This window comes from Suricata suricatta, chromosome 4, assembly GCF_006229205.1.
Source record: "Suricata suricatta isolate VVHF042 chromosome 4, meerkat_22Aug2017_6uvM2_HiC, whole genome shotgun sequence".
Classification (NCBI taxonomy): Eukaryota; Metazoa; Chordata; class Mammalia; order Carnivora; family Herpestidae; genus Suricata; species Suricata suricatta.
The window spans coordinates 136,338,535-136,355,166 of NC_043703.1; the positions used below are offsets into that span (position 1 = coordinate 136,338,535).

The 16,632-nt window shown below is 36.4% G+C and overlaps 1 protein-coding gene across 2 annotated transcripts in view; it reads left to right on the plus strand.

The window, feature by feature from the left end:
* STRN (striatin) overlaps positions 1-16,632 on the plus strand; it is an 89,212-nt gene that overhangs the window by 35,868 nt on the left and 36,712 nt on the right. For both annotated transcript variants that reach the window (XM_029937959.1, XM_029937960.1), the window contains exons 3-5: positions 4,390-4,463; positions 12,818-12,896; positions 15,955-16,122. In XM_029937959.1, the coding sequence (XP_029793819.1) occupies positions 4,390-4,463; positions 12,818-12,896; positions 15,955-16,122 (321 nt within the window). The remainder of the gene's footprint in view (positions 1-4,389; positions 4,464-12,817; positions 12,897-15,954; positions 16,123-16,632) is intronic.

Genomic DNA, 16,632 nt, shown 5'->3' on the forward strand with positions numbered 1-16,632 from the left:
CTCCTCAAAGTCATGCCTACTGCACCTCTAAACATTTCATTAAATCCAATTATACAGCACACACTCCCAAAATAAACTTAGATTATATTGCAGTTTCACTTAACAGTATGTAAAATGCTGTGTTGTGACAGGTATCAATTATCCAAGATACTGAATCAATTTTTCTTAAGCACTACTAACTGCTTAAGCAAAGAATTTTTAAGAATATTTTTGTTGATGAAAATTTGAAACATCAATATAAAGAGACTGATATCTTTTATATCCACCTCCAAGCCTCAACAGTTAATGTTCCTGTCAGTCTTGCTTCATCGTGGTCTATTTTAGTACAGCAAATTCTAGACATCTTGTCATTTAACCTGACACACCTAAGTGTAAGGATCATAATTTAGAATTGCTGTGTTACAGGCTTTCTAAGTAGTCTTACTTAGAAAGATCCAAAATTAAGTGAAATCAAATCTTTAACATTACAGAAAGATTACTTGCCTAGCAATGGATTTATAAAGGCATTCCTTACAGTGTGATAGAATATGCAAAATGAGGACATTTATACCTAATTTTTCAAGAGTACACAGTGTGTAATCCAGGATTTACTCAGGAACTTCTGTACTGAAGAACCTTACATACTGTATAAAATACAATTCTGAAACATTCCATTTCTCCCTGTTTCTCTCCTTCATCTGCACTACAGTAAAAATCCACGTGTCCTCTTTGCCTCTCATAATTCCATATTCTAATTCATCTTCCACATTCACAGGATTCACTTTTTGAAATACAGATATCCTTTACCTGCTTTAAAATATCTAGCTATTTTCCAAGTTCTTTTTTTGGGTGGGGGAAGGCTTGGAGTTCTAGACTGAATTTTTTCCCCCCAAGTTCTTCTTAGTCGAACCTTTTATAGCCAGGCCCCTTTCTAGTCCCACACACACACACACACACACACACACACACACACACACACACACACGTTTTCGTGACCCATTGTGTTGTTTTTTCCCTTACTTTTTCTTCGACAGAAATAGTCTTCATCAATTCGTTTGTCTGACTGGAAAACCACTGGTTTTCTGAGGTTTAGGTAAAATCTCTGATGTTACCTTCTTTTTTGGTAGTTCTCCTTGACACCACCTTCGACAGAATTAGATAATCCCTTTTCTGTATTTCTGTAACGTATCATATAACTTATAACTTTTTAAAAAACGTTTTATTTTTGAGAGAGAGAGTGCAAGGGTGGGGAAGGGCAGAGAGAGAGGGAAACACAGAACCTGAAGCAGGCTCCAGGCTCTGAGCTGTCAGCACGGAATCCAGCATGAGGCTCAAACCGACAAACTGCAAGATCATGACCTGAGCCGAAGTCAGACGATCAACTGAACCACCCAGGTGCCCCGTGATATGACTCCTAACTCTTAACACAGTGTGCTGTGGTTATATTAATTTCTATCTCTCAGGCATCTCCTTGCTCCACCCTAAATTGACTGTAAACTGCAGGTTATTCCCAGAAGCCAGCACAGTACCTGACATGTCATAAGAATCCAGAAACAGTTGATTGAGTTAATCAAATGATTTTTAGCACGGACATTTAAAATGTGATTGGAATGTAATATCATAGTCTTAGCACATTATATATCATAGTAGACTTTGAAACAAAAGTATAATGGGACTTATTTAATATAATTACTATACAATTTTTATGCTGTTTTACCCAGTAAAGGCCAGTTTGGAAGGCCTAGCCATGTATCGGATTTAGAGTTTTTAGGTAGGAGATCTGCTATTTATTTTACAGTCTGATTTAGACAAAAAGATTAGGGAACAAGAGGATTGATAGGTAACACAGATGAAGTGTTAAAACCACGGGAAACAACATGAGAGAATAGGTATTTTAGCGTATTGGCTTCAAAAGGAATGTTACTAAGTTGAGAAGAGTTCTGGGAGTAAATTATTTTCTGGTGAATTTAACAGTTCAGTAGAGAGACCCTGCTTTAAGGGAACCCAACCTGTGGTAAACACAACAGTTCTTTATTTATTTAGTCTAATTTTTAATGAAATGTTAGTTCATAGTATGTTGTTTTTGCTATGTATATTATAAAGAATATTTTCTATTCCCTTTTTCATATAAACTCTGTTGCAGTTTTTCCTAAGTCCACTAGAATGCACTGTAGTGCAGTATTTTGTGTTTGAAATGTTTTTCTGTATATGTATATAAATGAACTCCATAATATTTTGTTGCTACTTTTATTCAGCCCCCAGACCAGTTACTTTCAATTGCTATTTGACTTCTAGGGGGTTTTGTTATTTTGTTTCATGGTAGATGAAAAATCTGAAGATTGACCGTTAGCTTAAGAACCTTGTTTACTTTCTGGTAACTGTAAGTAAAGTTAAGTGGCTATAAATATCACTCTCTAATAACATTATTACAAATACATTGAAATAGACTGGGAAATGTTTAATCTGGTGATGAAATCTTTGTGACTCACAGAAGCATTAGGAATCGAGAAAAATGTTCTAGTAAATTTGGAACAAAAATAATTACTAAAATTTAAAAAAAGAAGAAATATATGCATATTGTTAATTAACCAAATAATACATTTTGGTTTCCCGTATGCATCGGTTCATTGATTTCCTTTCCCAAAGAAAATCTTATTAACTAATGTTATGTATCCTTCCAGAAATCTTCTATGCAGATTAAATATATATAACATACATATATAAAGCAAGTATACTTAAAAAATTTTTTTTAATGGGTATATATGATTATAAAACATTTTGTACACATGCGAAACATATAAAGACTAATCTAAAATCTAGTCATATACCTACTACCTACCTTAAGTAAAACATCAACTGTCTGTAATTTTCATTTGTTCTTAAGATTCCTCTCTATATAAACTTTGATTTTTCTGTTATAACTGCAAACTAATATGAATCCAGTACTTTGCACATTTGAGCAAATAATTTTCATATCCTTTATATCATTTTTGAAAGATATAAACTTCTTTATATTAAGTACTCAATTAGTTTTAAAAAACATTAACTTTCAAATTTGGCTATATTATCCCTTCATTCCTTCTTTATTTAGTTTCTCAAATTATTGTGGAACCTTATTACATTGAATATTTATTGTAAATGGCCTCAATATTTTGGGACAGCAAACTCATTAAAATATACAGGCACATGAAGTAAGTATGGCCATTTTTTGTTGACCTTTAAAATTTTTACCTTATCTGCATTATTTTTCTGGTCTCAGATGATTAAACTTGAGATAGTGAAATCAGGTTAGCCAGAAATAATTTCATTCAGCTAGCTTTTAAAGGGAAATAGATAAGAATTTCCTGAATTATTTCTGAAAAGGCAAAGGAAATCTTGACTATTAAAATTTTTTTTTATTCATTCCTACTGAAATATCTTACTCAACATGAGTGATTTGGGCTGGTTCCCCCTCCCTCCTTTGGATTGTTTACTGTAATGCATACTTGGCAAATCATAATTACCTGACAAGGCAAAGAGTATTATAGATGACTTAAAACACTTTTTGACTATAGTTGACACACAATGTTACAGTAGTTTCAGGTGTACAATATAGTAATTCACCATTTCTATACGTTACGCTATGTTTACCACAGTTGTAGCTACCGTGTGTCACCATACAGTGCTGTTACAGTATCATCGACTCTGTTCCTTGCGGTGGTGTGCCTTTTATTCCTGTGACTTACCCCTTCCATAACTGGAAGCCTGTGTCTCCCACTCACCTTCATCCATTTTGCCCTTCCCTCTAGCCCGTTCCTCTGATAATCCTCAATTTCTTTCTTATATTTATAGGTCTGAGTCTGCTTTTTGGTTATTTATTCATTTGTCTTGTTTTTTTTTTTTTTTAATTTCACATATGAGTGAAACCATATTTGTCTTTCTCAGTCTGATTTATTTCACTTAACATAATACCCTCTAGGTCTATCCATGTTGTTGCAAATGGCAAAATCCTGTCCTTTTTATGGCTGCATAATATTCCACTCTATATACATAGCACTAGATGACTTTTCTCTTTAAATACATCAATTCTGAGAAAGGCTAGTCTTCTACAGGGTTGTTTCACAATCCAAACTTATCTACTGCTTTTCATAATAGAATTGTACTTTGGCAATCATCAAGAAAATTTGAATACTACAAAAACTAGAATGTTATATGGTTCTTTTGTAATTATACAAAGATTTGTGGTTCTCAGTGTTATTCTGTTTGTAATGATGGCACTTGATGGTATAACAACAACAAAATAATAATGACAGGCACTTTTTATTACTACTTTGACACCATAGAAGGCTATGATGACTACTCCTATTACATATCCTAAAGTTAATTTAAATATGTTTTAAGATGGTTTGTATTTTCTTATTTCTTTGTTAGAGCCAAATACCACAAGTTGAAATATGGGACAGAATTGAATCAGGGAGATATGAAGCCTCCAAGCTATGATTCTGGTAAGCTAATTTTAAAGGAAGTTTAAGTGATTAATAATAAGAAGTTGATATCTAGTTTTTTGTAGCAATAATACTTATGATGGCAAGTTAATTTCTAATTATTTGCATATTAGTTATTTTTTCTGACCTTCTTATCTTTGGTACCAAACATTTAATGTCATTTAGATAATTTTCCATCACTGTCCTTCCTTTTCCCTCTGCCCCTTCTCCCTCATCCCCCCGTTTTCTGCTTTGTTCTCCGCTTACTGGAAGGATCAGAGTTCTTGGGAGTAATGCACTGACCTAACAGTGTCTTGCTGTGTTTCCCTGGTATTAATGGGAACTTTGAGATGTGCTTTTCTTTAAAAAAACATTTTTTTAATGTTTCTTTATTTTTGAGAGAGATAGAGACAGAGTGTGAGTGGGTTAGGGGCAGAGAGAGAGGGAGACACAGAATCTGAAGCAGGCTCCAGGCTTCCAAGCTGTCAGTACAGAGCCCGATACGGGGTTCAAACTCATGAACTACAAGATCATGACCTGAGCAGAAGTCAGATGCTTAACTGACTCAGCCACCCAGGTGCCCGAGATGTGCTTTCAAAGTACTTCATGCCCGACCAGGGGGAGGGGAAGAGGGAAAGAGAGTTGGGGAGAGAGAGGGACACGAAACTTGAGAGACTATTGAATGCTGAAAACTGAGGGTTGAACTGAGGGTTGAAGGGGGAGGGGGGAAAAGAGGTGGTGGTGATGGAGGAGGCACTTGTGGGGAAGAGCACTGGGTGTTGTATGGAAACTATTCTGGCAATAAACTACTTAAAAAAAAAAAAAAAACAAACAACAAAGTACTTCATGCCCTGGAAATCCTGAGAGAAAGAGAAGGAACAATGGAGTTTAGAGACTTCTTCTCAAATACAGGGAATTCCTGATCTTCTCAGCGTCACCCCTCAGCCACAGGTGCAAATTGTTTTTGAACTCTTACCCACAGGAGATTTCTGCAGCCGCACTATCTTTTACCAGCTACAACTTTTATTATCTTTTTGTTTTATTCTTTTTTTTCTAACTTCTTTATCCCTACAGAAATAGCACTTTTTAAATAATCAGATATTAAAGAATATAGGTATAATTGACTTTTTAGTAGGTATAAGGGATAGTAAGAAACGTTGTTCAGAAGTTTCCATGTTTCAAATGAGAGTGCTTTGACATAATTTTAGATTAAATTTCTAGACCAGGTATCTGAAGATCTCAATTATTGTTTATATTATTTGCTGAAATACATGCCTTGTACTAGGTGCTTTATGTATATTAGCTTTAAATAGTTACTCGCAAATAAGACATTGCTTTCATTTTACCTATGTGAAATTTGAACTCTGAGAAGTGGAGAAACTTCCACAAGGTCACACAGCTATTAGGTAATGGGAATATGGATCTGAGCCCTGGTCTGTTGACTCAAAAATTCACATCTCTTTCTTTGAAGTTTTTTTATTTAATTTATGTAATCTCTACACCCATCGTGGGGCTCAAACTCACGATCCCAAGATCAAGAGTTGCATGCTTTCCTAGCTGAGCCAGCCAGATACCCCATATGCATAGAGTCCAAAATTGCTATTAGTCCCATTTTACCCTGCTTTTTTAAAGCTTATTTATTTTGAGAGAGAGAGACCATGCATGAGCGGGGGAGGGGGGAGAGAGAGAGCGAGAGTGAGAGGGAATTCTAAGCAGGCTCTGCACAGTAAGTGCAGTGGCCGACGCGGGGCTTGAACTCACGAACTGTTTGTTTATGACCTGAATCAAAATCAAGAGTTTGATGTTTAGCCGACTGAGCCACCCAGGCGCCCCAACCACACTGCTATATTTGACAACGTATGATAAAAAAAACTTTACAAAATAAGTTCTGCATGTTCTGCTGATTTTATTGTTGAATATTCAATGTAGTAATGTTATTACCACATTTGCACAGCTGAATATTGAATCCCTGAAATTAAGAGCAGTACCAGTTGATCATTGGCATCTTTTTTTGCTTTGTTTTTTTAAATTGTTCTGTCTTACTCTGTTGTGTCTTCTTTTGACTTGAGATGCACTTAAATTAAAAGTTTTTTTCTTTTTTTAAATGTAGGTTATTTGTTAAGTGCTGTCCTAAAAGTATCCTGTGTGATTCATAGAAGTGATATAATCAGTACTTTTATATATAAAGTAGTTTGTTTCCTAAGTTTTCAACATTAACTTAGGAGTATAAAGGTCTAGTTGCAATATATACAAAATGTTTATAAGTACACAGGTGGCTTTAGAAAATGTTTGACTCTTATGTATGTAAGTTTGCTATGACACTTTAAATACTTGTGATAATAATCTTTCTGAGATTGTTCTGCTGCTTATCTGAAACTGGGAAAAATAGGAGGAAATAATTCCTAACTTTTAGGTTTATTTTCTTAGTATACAACACATAGTACCTAGGGTGATTCCATCTATTGTTCTTTCAAACTATTTATTTACCAATATTAAATATGTAGTGCTTGTCGACCTGGCACCAGATTCAGTGAAGAAGATAACAATGCCTTAGTGGATTTTTGCAGGGGAGGTAAGAAAAAAGTGATTACAACAAACTGACCTGTAATGGGGAAGGTAATAGGTGTTATGGAGCACAGTATCAGAGGAACCAAGTCTAGTCTTAAGCAGTCAAGAAAGGCCTCTTTTTTTTTGGTAGGAAATGAACAGTTGGCATCTGAAGGACAAGTAAGGCTTGGCCAGGGAAGGTGAACTTACTAAATTTTTGTTGAGTGAGAGGTAGGAGACAGAGGGAAGAATATGGCACATTTGAGAAATAAAATAACTGGCTAGTAAAGGAAGGCCAGGGAAGAAGTATTTCTAGATGCAGCTAGAGAGCTAACCAGAGGGGCAGATGGTAAAGTGTGTTACATGAATCTCGTAAAATATGTTAAGGAGTTCACATTTTATCCTAAGAGTTTTGAGAAGGCATTTGAGGGATCTTAACTCTTGTGATCAGATTTGCTCTTAGATCCCACTGGCGGCAGGTGAGGCAGGCATATGACAGAGGATCTGGAGGGGAGACTGTGGAGGACCGGGCCGGCTTCCTGGCGGGGTGTGGCCGGCTGCCTTCGCAGAGCAGAATACCGACCACAGTGCATTCAGGAAGTACTTAGGAAGTAAAATCTGCAGGAATTTGTTCTTGTTTCCATGCAAGGTAAAGGTATGAAAAAAAGTGACACTGAGAACCCAAAGATGGCCCCCACACTTACAGTTTTAAAAACTAGGTCAGATACTGATTTGGAAAATGATGGGTTCACTTTTGGATTTATTTGTTAAACAGTTGAAGCTGGCTGGTAGATAGCTGGCTGTGTGGGTCTTGAGCTCCAACCAGAGGTCTGGGTTTGATATGTAGGTTTGAGAGGCCTCAGCATGTAGTACCCTAGTACTGAGGGCACTCAGGTCGCTGGAGAGGAAGAAGGCACCCGGGGACTTCCTGCATAGTAGGAAGAGGACCTGGATGGGAGCCCTGTACTCTTCTACAAAACTGGTAGAGGGTAGAAAGCTGAAAAGGAAACGGATAAAAATTGTCTTAATGGTAGGAGGGAAACCAGGAGAAGGGAGGGATTCCACAAGTAAGGACTCTACAGCGCTATGATTAATGGCCAGAGGTTCCAGAGAGTAGCCTTAAGATTTAATGCTACATGGGCCATTATTGCAGGGAGTTTTAGGAGAAAGAGGAAGGCAGAAACATAGACATGAGTGGAAAATGAAGACTAAGTGTAGTCATCTTTCAAGAAATGTAGGTTGTGAAAGTGAAGGGATAGCTGAAAAATTTGGGGGGTCAATCCTTGCACGCACACACACACACACATGCATGCACACACACACCACACAAGTGTTTCTTAAAAGAGGAGCAAATAAAAAGGAGAGAGAAGAGATATTTAAAATAGGAAGGTATCTGAAGAAGTAACAGGGACCGGATTCTGAATTAGCTGGAGAATGTTAGGAGAAGCCTGTCTTTTATTGTTCCCAAGAAAGAATGTAGAAGTTAGGTGTTAGGTTTGTGAGTTTGGGTTTCTGTTTGGTAGTGGGTATTTGATATGAAAGCTTTCTGTGTAAGACTGTCTTATCTGCTAAGAGTATATGACAGGTTTAAGAAAAATAGGGTTTAAGATAATAATGAGCAGGAGGACAAACAGAAAAGCTAAGGGTCCAGGCAAGGTGTGTGATCGTGAGTTTATATACTTGGTTTATACACTTGACAGCTGGGGGAGAAGTTAACTAGAATCAAAGTGATTAATAATTGAATTCATTGAATTAATGGAGAGATAAAAGGAAGGAGAAACTTGAGGACATTGGCTAAAGAACAGTTGAAGTGATAGACCATGAACTTAAACTAGAGAGGGAAGGAAGTGAAGACAAAAAGGTGGCTAGTGGGTAAAAGTAAGGCTGTGGTCTGGAACAGGCCACACACTGCTCCTGTAAAGGGCCAGCTAGTAATGTTCGGGCTTTGTAGGCCATGTGTTATCTGTTGCAGCTACTCAGCTCTGACACCCTGACGTGAAAGTAGCCACAGCACAGAAATGAATGAGTACAGCAGGCCACGTTTGACCTGCAGGCTGTAATTTGCTGGCCCCTGATCTAAGGTTGCAGTGAAACGAAAGAACTAGTGAGGTGGGAGTACAAGCCTGAAGGATGTGCTCAGAGTGAGTTTGCATCTGTGGCTGTTCTTCATCATGACAGGATCTGAGGTATGACAGCTAGAGAGGGTGGTGGTTGTGGGGAGGCTGAAGTGAGTCCCCCACATGACTGTTAACTTTGCTCAAGGTGATGTGAACGTTTGGTTGCAGAGGAAGCATGTAAGCCTCGTTCCGAGCGTTATCGAGGGATTTTTAGGACAGTGACTAGGAGAGGGTAGAAGGTGGTGAATCCACCACAGGGCAAACCTTAAAGAAGGAGGGATTTTTCTATCCTTATTCTTTTCTCTATTTATACTATTATTTTAAGCTGATAATCCAAATGTTTTCAAAGGGTTTTTCACAGTAAAATTAATTTCCCTTCTGACTTTTTTTTTGTTGTTGTTTCGTTCTATTTCCAAATCTTTACATTTCTGTTTTAGGAGAATACTATCCCAGATTATGTTAAAATCTTATTTATCTTTCCATATTTCAGTTTCTTTTATTTAATATTAGAAGCCAGATATTATTAAAAATAGAATATTTTTATCCAGAGTGACAGATTGTACCTTTAATCGAGATTCTAAGACCATTTACATTTGATGGGACTATTGATATCGTTAGATTTAAAGCTACTGCCTTGGCTGTTCGTTTTGTTTGTTCAGTCTGTTCTCTGCTCCCTTTTCCTTTCAGATTTGTTTTGGGCTAATCTAGTTTTTTTATGATTCTGGCTTCTCTCTTGCTGACTTATTGGCTGTAACTCTTTGCTGTTTTGGTGGTTGCTTTAGGGGTCGTAGGGTGCTTCCTTTTCACCTCTCTTTACGTGACCATGTGTCACCTCTGTTGTGGCATGAGAACCTGGTAAGCATGTATTTCCATTTCTGTCTTTGGTATTTGTTCTCGCATATTTTCCTTCTATTATAAGTCACACCCTACATTATTTGTAAACAATCCATTCCCTTTTAAAGAGACTTAAATAATATAAAAAGTATGTATTTCCAGTGTTCCTCGTTCCTTTGTGTGGATCCTTATTTTCTGGTGTCATTCCGTCTGCCTCAAAGACTATTATAGAGGCTACTTCTGATGACTTCTTTCAGCCTTTGTGTGTCTGAAAGCATCTTTATTTTGCGTGCTTGCATTGTTTCTGATGAGATATCTTCTATCAAACTGACTGTATGTAGAATGTGACCTTTTTCTCTGGCTACTTTGAAGATTTTTGATTCTGTCATTGCTTTTAAGCCATTTGATTATGACGCTTTGGTATAGTTCCCAGCTTCTCCGCCACCCCCACCACGTCTCTTTTACTTGGGATTTGTTGAGTCTCTTGGATCTGTGGGTTTATAGTTTTCATGAAACTGGGAACTTTTCAGCCGTTATTTCTTCACATACTGTTTTTTGCTCTCCCTCCCTATGTCGTGATCTGGAAGCGCTGTCCGGGCAGTAAGCTGGACCGATCACAGGGCTCACCTTCGCGCTTCCCTTCTCTCAGGGATCCTCATCCTTTGTTGCCTGATGTCCAGTGTCGTGACCACGACTTCGTCGCCTTTGTTTTATAGTTGTTTCAAGGAGGAGGGTAAATTGGGTCCCTGTTCTCCAACGTGACTAGAAGTACCAGTCAGGTACTTTTAATATTACCAAGCAGTTCAACTCTTACCACTTTAAATAAAATCCTCACTTTTTTTTAATGTCATTTTTGTAAACTTGATAAGGTAAAAGTGAATATGACAGTTGATTGAGAAAACTGTGAGTTTTAACTTGGATAAAGAAAGATGGGGAAATCAGGTTTACATGTACAAAGTTTTTTTCTTTTAACTCAAGACTTTAAAAAATAAAATGTTACCCAGGGAGTCAGATTTTATATCACTATACAAAGACACTTTCTAATAGAGGATGAAGATACATTCTTATCTTATTTGGGTTAATTTATTTTTATTTTTTGTTAAGATATAATTTACATAAGCAAAATTTACCTTTTTAGTGTTTTCACAAACATATATGGTTTTGTTACTCCTACCCTTCCTCCCCACTCTAATGCCCTAGCAGCCACTAATCTATGTTCCTGTAGTTTTTTTCCAGAAACTTCTGTGAATTTCAGTATCATACAGAATATAGCCTTTTCATTCTAGCTTTTCTCACTTAGCGCAGTGCATTTGAGATTCATTCATGTTGGTGTGTTCATCCCTTGTTGAGTAGTATTCCACTGAGGGTATGTGTCACACTTTGGTAACGTCACTAGCTGCCAAAGGAGGCGAAGACAGTTGAATGTATCTGAGGACAGTAGAGGAAGGATTTAGACCTATTCTGACGGGAAGTTAAATGACCTCAAAAGTTCTCTCACATCTGAGATTTTTAGTCTTTTGAAATGCCAATGCACATGTTCTTACTTGGCAAGTATAGGTTACTTACTTCACTTAAAAAGAAAATATATTTAGAACATATCATAGTGTATTCCTGAATTTGTGTAACCGTTTGTGAGCCATAGTTCCTGAATTTGTGGGTTAATGGAAACAGATGTGTTGCTTTTTGTTTTTCCTTAGTATTGCGACATCATTTTGCCCTCTTTTTTTTTTTTTTTAAAGTATATCCTCTGAAGTCATCCTATCCCAAAGTACTCTATCTTTTTGAGTTCTCTTAATCCCCACCCTGCTCCCTACTCTACTGCTGTGTCTTTGGTTTATCACAGAGCTTGGCCTAATTACTTTAGTAGAGAAACAAAAATAGAAGACCAAATTCTCATTTACGTATTTCTCTAATTTCTTCTCATTGTAGTGAGAGCATGTAGAGGGGAACAGAACTCTGGAGTCACATGTGATTTCAGCACTTGCAACTGTGTTTCTAACTTGGGAATCTTACAATTAACTTGTAAAGCTCATCTTGCTCATCTTTAAAATGGGGATTTGAGGTTGTAAAGATTAAAAAAGATAACGTGTGTGGTTTTAACATAGCATCTGGAACATAGTAAATGCTTAACATCAAAATCATAAAACAAATTTCCCCAGTCTCTCTTCTGTCTTGAATAAAACCCTGTAAGAGATCACAGTTTCTTACAGTTTGATCAAGGGCTGATGGAAAGTGTGAACTTTTTTTGTATTTTTAAAGTTGAGTCAGAGTATAGTTTGGAAACTCTGTAGTCCAGATTTATCACAGAGAGGGCTCTTTTTATTTTACTGTCTTAAAAGGGTTCAGCATCTACCAAATGATGAATTTAAGCTTTAAAAGGCGTAGGTGGTTTTCATTCAAAGAAGGTCTTCAAAAGAATACTTTAGGTTTTTATTTAATAACTAGTAAAGGAAATAGATGTGGATTGAAATGACTTCTTACCTATCCACTCTTTACCAGACTGGCTTTTCTGTCCCCGTTCCTGAGTACTTCCTTCTAATTCTGATGTGGTGCTCTGTAACACTTTTATTTGAATCTTACCGTGTGACTTGATTAGTACAGGTCGTTGTCCTGGAGAAAAATTCTTACGCTACTAGAGATTGGGAAAATGTTATTTTCGTTCTGCTACTCTCAGGGGAATCTAGTAGCAGGAATGAATTTATATTTTGTTATGGAAATTAGATTTAAAAAACAAAATTTACATTGTCCTAAGACATACCTTACAGAGTAGTTTTGCATATTCTGATCTTAAAATTTTTTATTGTACATATTTTCTCAATTGAGATGCCTTCTAATATACAAAACAAGGCCCTTTTATTATGATTTCATGTTTTCCAGATGAAGGTAATGAAACAGAGGTACAACCACAACAAAACAGCCAGTTAATGTGGAAACAAGGTCGACAACTACTCAGACAGTAAGTATCCTGTGGTTAAACAAAGAGAAGTGTATTTCATCAGGATATATGTATATCTGTATATATTTTTGCATTTGCAACTCAGTAGAATAATTTTATCTCTTTAATTATTAGACTGCTGCTGTGAAAAAGCTTAATTGAATTATGGTTCCTTTTCATATTACACATTTTCCCCCCTTTGGTAGAATTTATTTTTTATTAAATATTAGTAAGAATTACCAAGAATAAATTCTCTTTTAATCCTTTTTAAAAAATTTTTAAATGTTTTTTATTTATTTTTGAGAGACAGAGAGACAGCGCAAGCAGGGGAGAGTCAGAGAGAAAGGAAGACACAGAATCCAAAGACAGGCTCCAGGCTCTGAGCTGTCAGCACAAAGCCTGATGCGGGGCTCGAACCCACGAACCATGAGATCATGACCTGATCCGAAGTTGATGTTTAACTGACTGAGCCACCCAGGCACCCCTCTCTTTTATTCTTTTATAATTTTAGCTTTATCGAAGAGTCTAATTTTTAAAATAAATGTTTATTTATTTATTTTGAGGGGGATGGGGAGGGGGAGAGAGAGAGAGAGAGAGAGAGAGAGAAAGAGAGAGAGAGAGAGAGAGATGAGAGAGAAAGATGAGAGAGAGAATGAGAATGAGAATGAATCTCAAGCAGGCTCCACTCTGTCAGTGCAGAGCCTGACATGGGGCTCGATTCTACGAACAGTGAGATCATGACCTGAGCCGAAATCGAGTTGGACGCTTAACCAAGTGAGCCACCTCAGCATCCCTCAAAGAGTATTAATTTTAAGCTTCTAAATTTTAATATACACTTACAGTTACATTTTAAAGAATTCTATACTCTTAAAGTTATTCTTTGCATCTTTTGTACATGTATAGACATGTGCCTTAATAGAAGTCTAATCAATATTTAGATGTAAATTTTTGGGTTACGTTTTTTTAAACTTTCTATTTTAAATAGATTGAAGAACTTCTTTAATTTCCTCAGTTTGCAAATATTGCCCTAACATGTAATTTCTCTTATAAAATGTGTTTTGAGCTGGAATGAGGTTCAGATATCAGGTGGTAGGCTACAGCCACTTAACCAGCTCGCTGGCCCTTGCATATCACATTTGAAATTGGTATTCCAGTTTGTGCTTCAGTAAAATAAAATTTACGACTTATTTTGGATTTTGGGGTTTCCTGTGAATAGCCTACATCTGTGGCTTCCAGAGTGGATTTGTGCCAGCCATTCCTTTTGACTCACGGGAGAGAGAATATGAAAATGTGTCCTTTTATGTATTTGTTATCTATTCATAGTTAAAGAAAGTGAGAATTCACTAATATTTAATAAGTGATTTTCACTAGTACCCTGACTTTGGTCTTAAATATGATTATGCATTTTTCTTTTATAAATAAGTATTCTTAAAGTGCTGACTTTTTAAGTGAGGAGTGGTTATCATAGTGAGCAATCAGAGATAATTTTCAAAAACTTGAAAAGATTCATAATCTGCCCCTCGAAGAAAAGGTTACATTCTGTCCATGAATAAGGAGGTAGCTCCTTGGTGAGGCGGACGTGATAATCACCACACCACGGAAGCCGGCCAGGAGGTCGCTCTCTAGTAAGGGCAAACTGCCTATGGAAAGAGCAGTTTTTGAAACAGTTATTGTAGTGTGATTTTGTTGACAAAGATAGGTATGTATCAACTGTTTGTTAAAAACAGAAGAACATAACACCTTTGTATTGGTTTGTAAGAACAACTGATTAATAAATTCAGGAAAGTTAAACATTTATTCAATTTTTAATCAAAACCTTTTTTTTTAAAGTTTATTTTATTTTAAGAGAGAGAGCAAGAGTATGCATGTGCACCCACAGGAAAAGAGTAGAAAGGGAGGGAGAGAGAGAGACCCAAGCAGGCTCTGTGCTGCCAGACCCCTAGAGTCAGACGCTTAACCTTCTGAGCCACCCAGGTGTCCCTAATCAAAACCTTTCTATAAATATTGGATAGTATTGAAAAATGAGTTTCTTGATTTGGTAAGATACACTTACCCCATCCAGGTCACACATCTTTGTGAAATATCTCTTTGAGCTCTAATCTGTTAATAATACCAGATCTTCAAATAAACTAACCTGAAACTAATTATCCTGTCCACCTTTGTTTTCTTTCATTTCATAGACTTGATGCTTACTTACAGGTTCATGGCTAATACTTGTCTGTCACATTTGTTAGTGACAGTATTAATGACATTTGCCTCCTTCATGTTTTTATCACTACCGTTTTTGGTCTGTTTTGGTCGATGTTTGCAAGTGTCTTCTGTATGCCACCCAATATACTAGATGTGTCACTTTTAGGAGGAAGAAAACTGAGGCTCAGGACCTCAGTTAAAGTCACACAGGAAGAAAGTGGCAGAAATGGGCTTTAGAATCAGATCTAGTTCTCAGTACAAACCTATTTTTTTGGTGCTGCTGGCTCTCTATGACACACACCCCCACGTGCACACACGCATCCCACATCCACAATTGAATTGTGGGCTATTTTTACTTTAGAGTTGGCATAGGATAAAAGCTTCCTTTCTGTAGAAATGACTCTATGGACTGTGCTCTCCATGTATGTCTTGGAGGAAACCAAGTATGCTAGAAATATTCTCTCTAGATCTCAAACAGTTGATCCAAAAACACTTTATATCAGAAATGTAAAAAGAGTTCTGGTTATGATAATTGCTATCAGAAAATAGCAATTCATTAAGAATCTGAGAGTGAGTTTGCTCCAGTCCTGCCTAGAAGAAAGAATGTGCTATTAGGTATATTAAGGAACAGCTTCTTCTTATGATAAATGTAATGAATGGTGTATTGTATAGTTCTTTGATTTTTTTCAGTGACCATAGAGGCTGGTACTGCAAGAGACATCTCCATCTGCAGCTGGAAGATTATTTATTAGCCAGTCTTACCAGCATAGTACTGTACTGTTAGGTCTTATGCAGGCTGTGGATTTAAAGAAATACTTTTATTTCCGTGTTAAGTTAGAGAATACTGATTCTAAAACAACTGGATTGTAAGGATCCTCTTCACACACAGGTATCTACAGGAGGTGGGTTACACGGATACTATTCTAGATGTAAAATCTAAACGAGTACGAGCTCTGTTGGGTTTTTCAAGTGACGTCACTGACAGGGAAGATGACAAAAATCAGGACTCAGTTATAAATGGCACAGAGGCTGAAGTTAAAGAGACAGCAATGATTGGGTAAGTATTTTGTCTGGAAAGCGTTTTAGCTAAAATTTTCGTTCTTACTAAATATTTTTGGTTTATGGGTGATGCTTGTGATACTTGCAATTTTAGATCCTGTTATGGGAATAGTTTTTTATAAAGTTTAATAAAAAATGGATAGTTCATTTGGTAGAAGAAAACCTGTAGGGGATAGAGTTATGTGTGATCATTTTAAGAATATTTTAAAGATATTTTTATTTGCTTGAAATTTGTAGATTTTAACATCTTGAAGCTCAGTCACTTACTGTTAGAACTGCACAAAATATCATCTTTGGAAGTTCAGTTCAAATCTGTAAAACTGAAATTTCATTCCTGGTGGCCTAGAAACATAAATTCCTCAAATTTATAGAAGTAAAACCTTTTTAAGCTATTTATGTATTTAATAGTACTGTAAGTCATCTTTCTTTTGAAAAATACATATTTTAAGGGTATGTTTTAATTAATAGAATCAGCGTGAAAAATTCAATGGCTGTTTGAAATATTTTG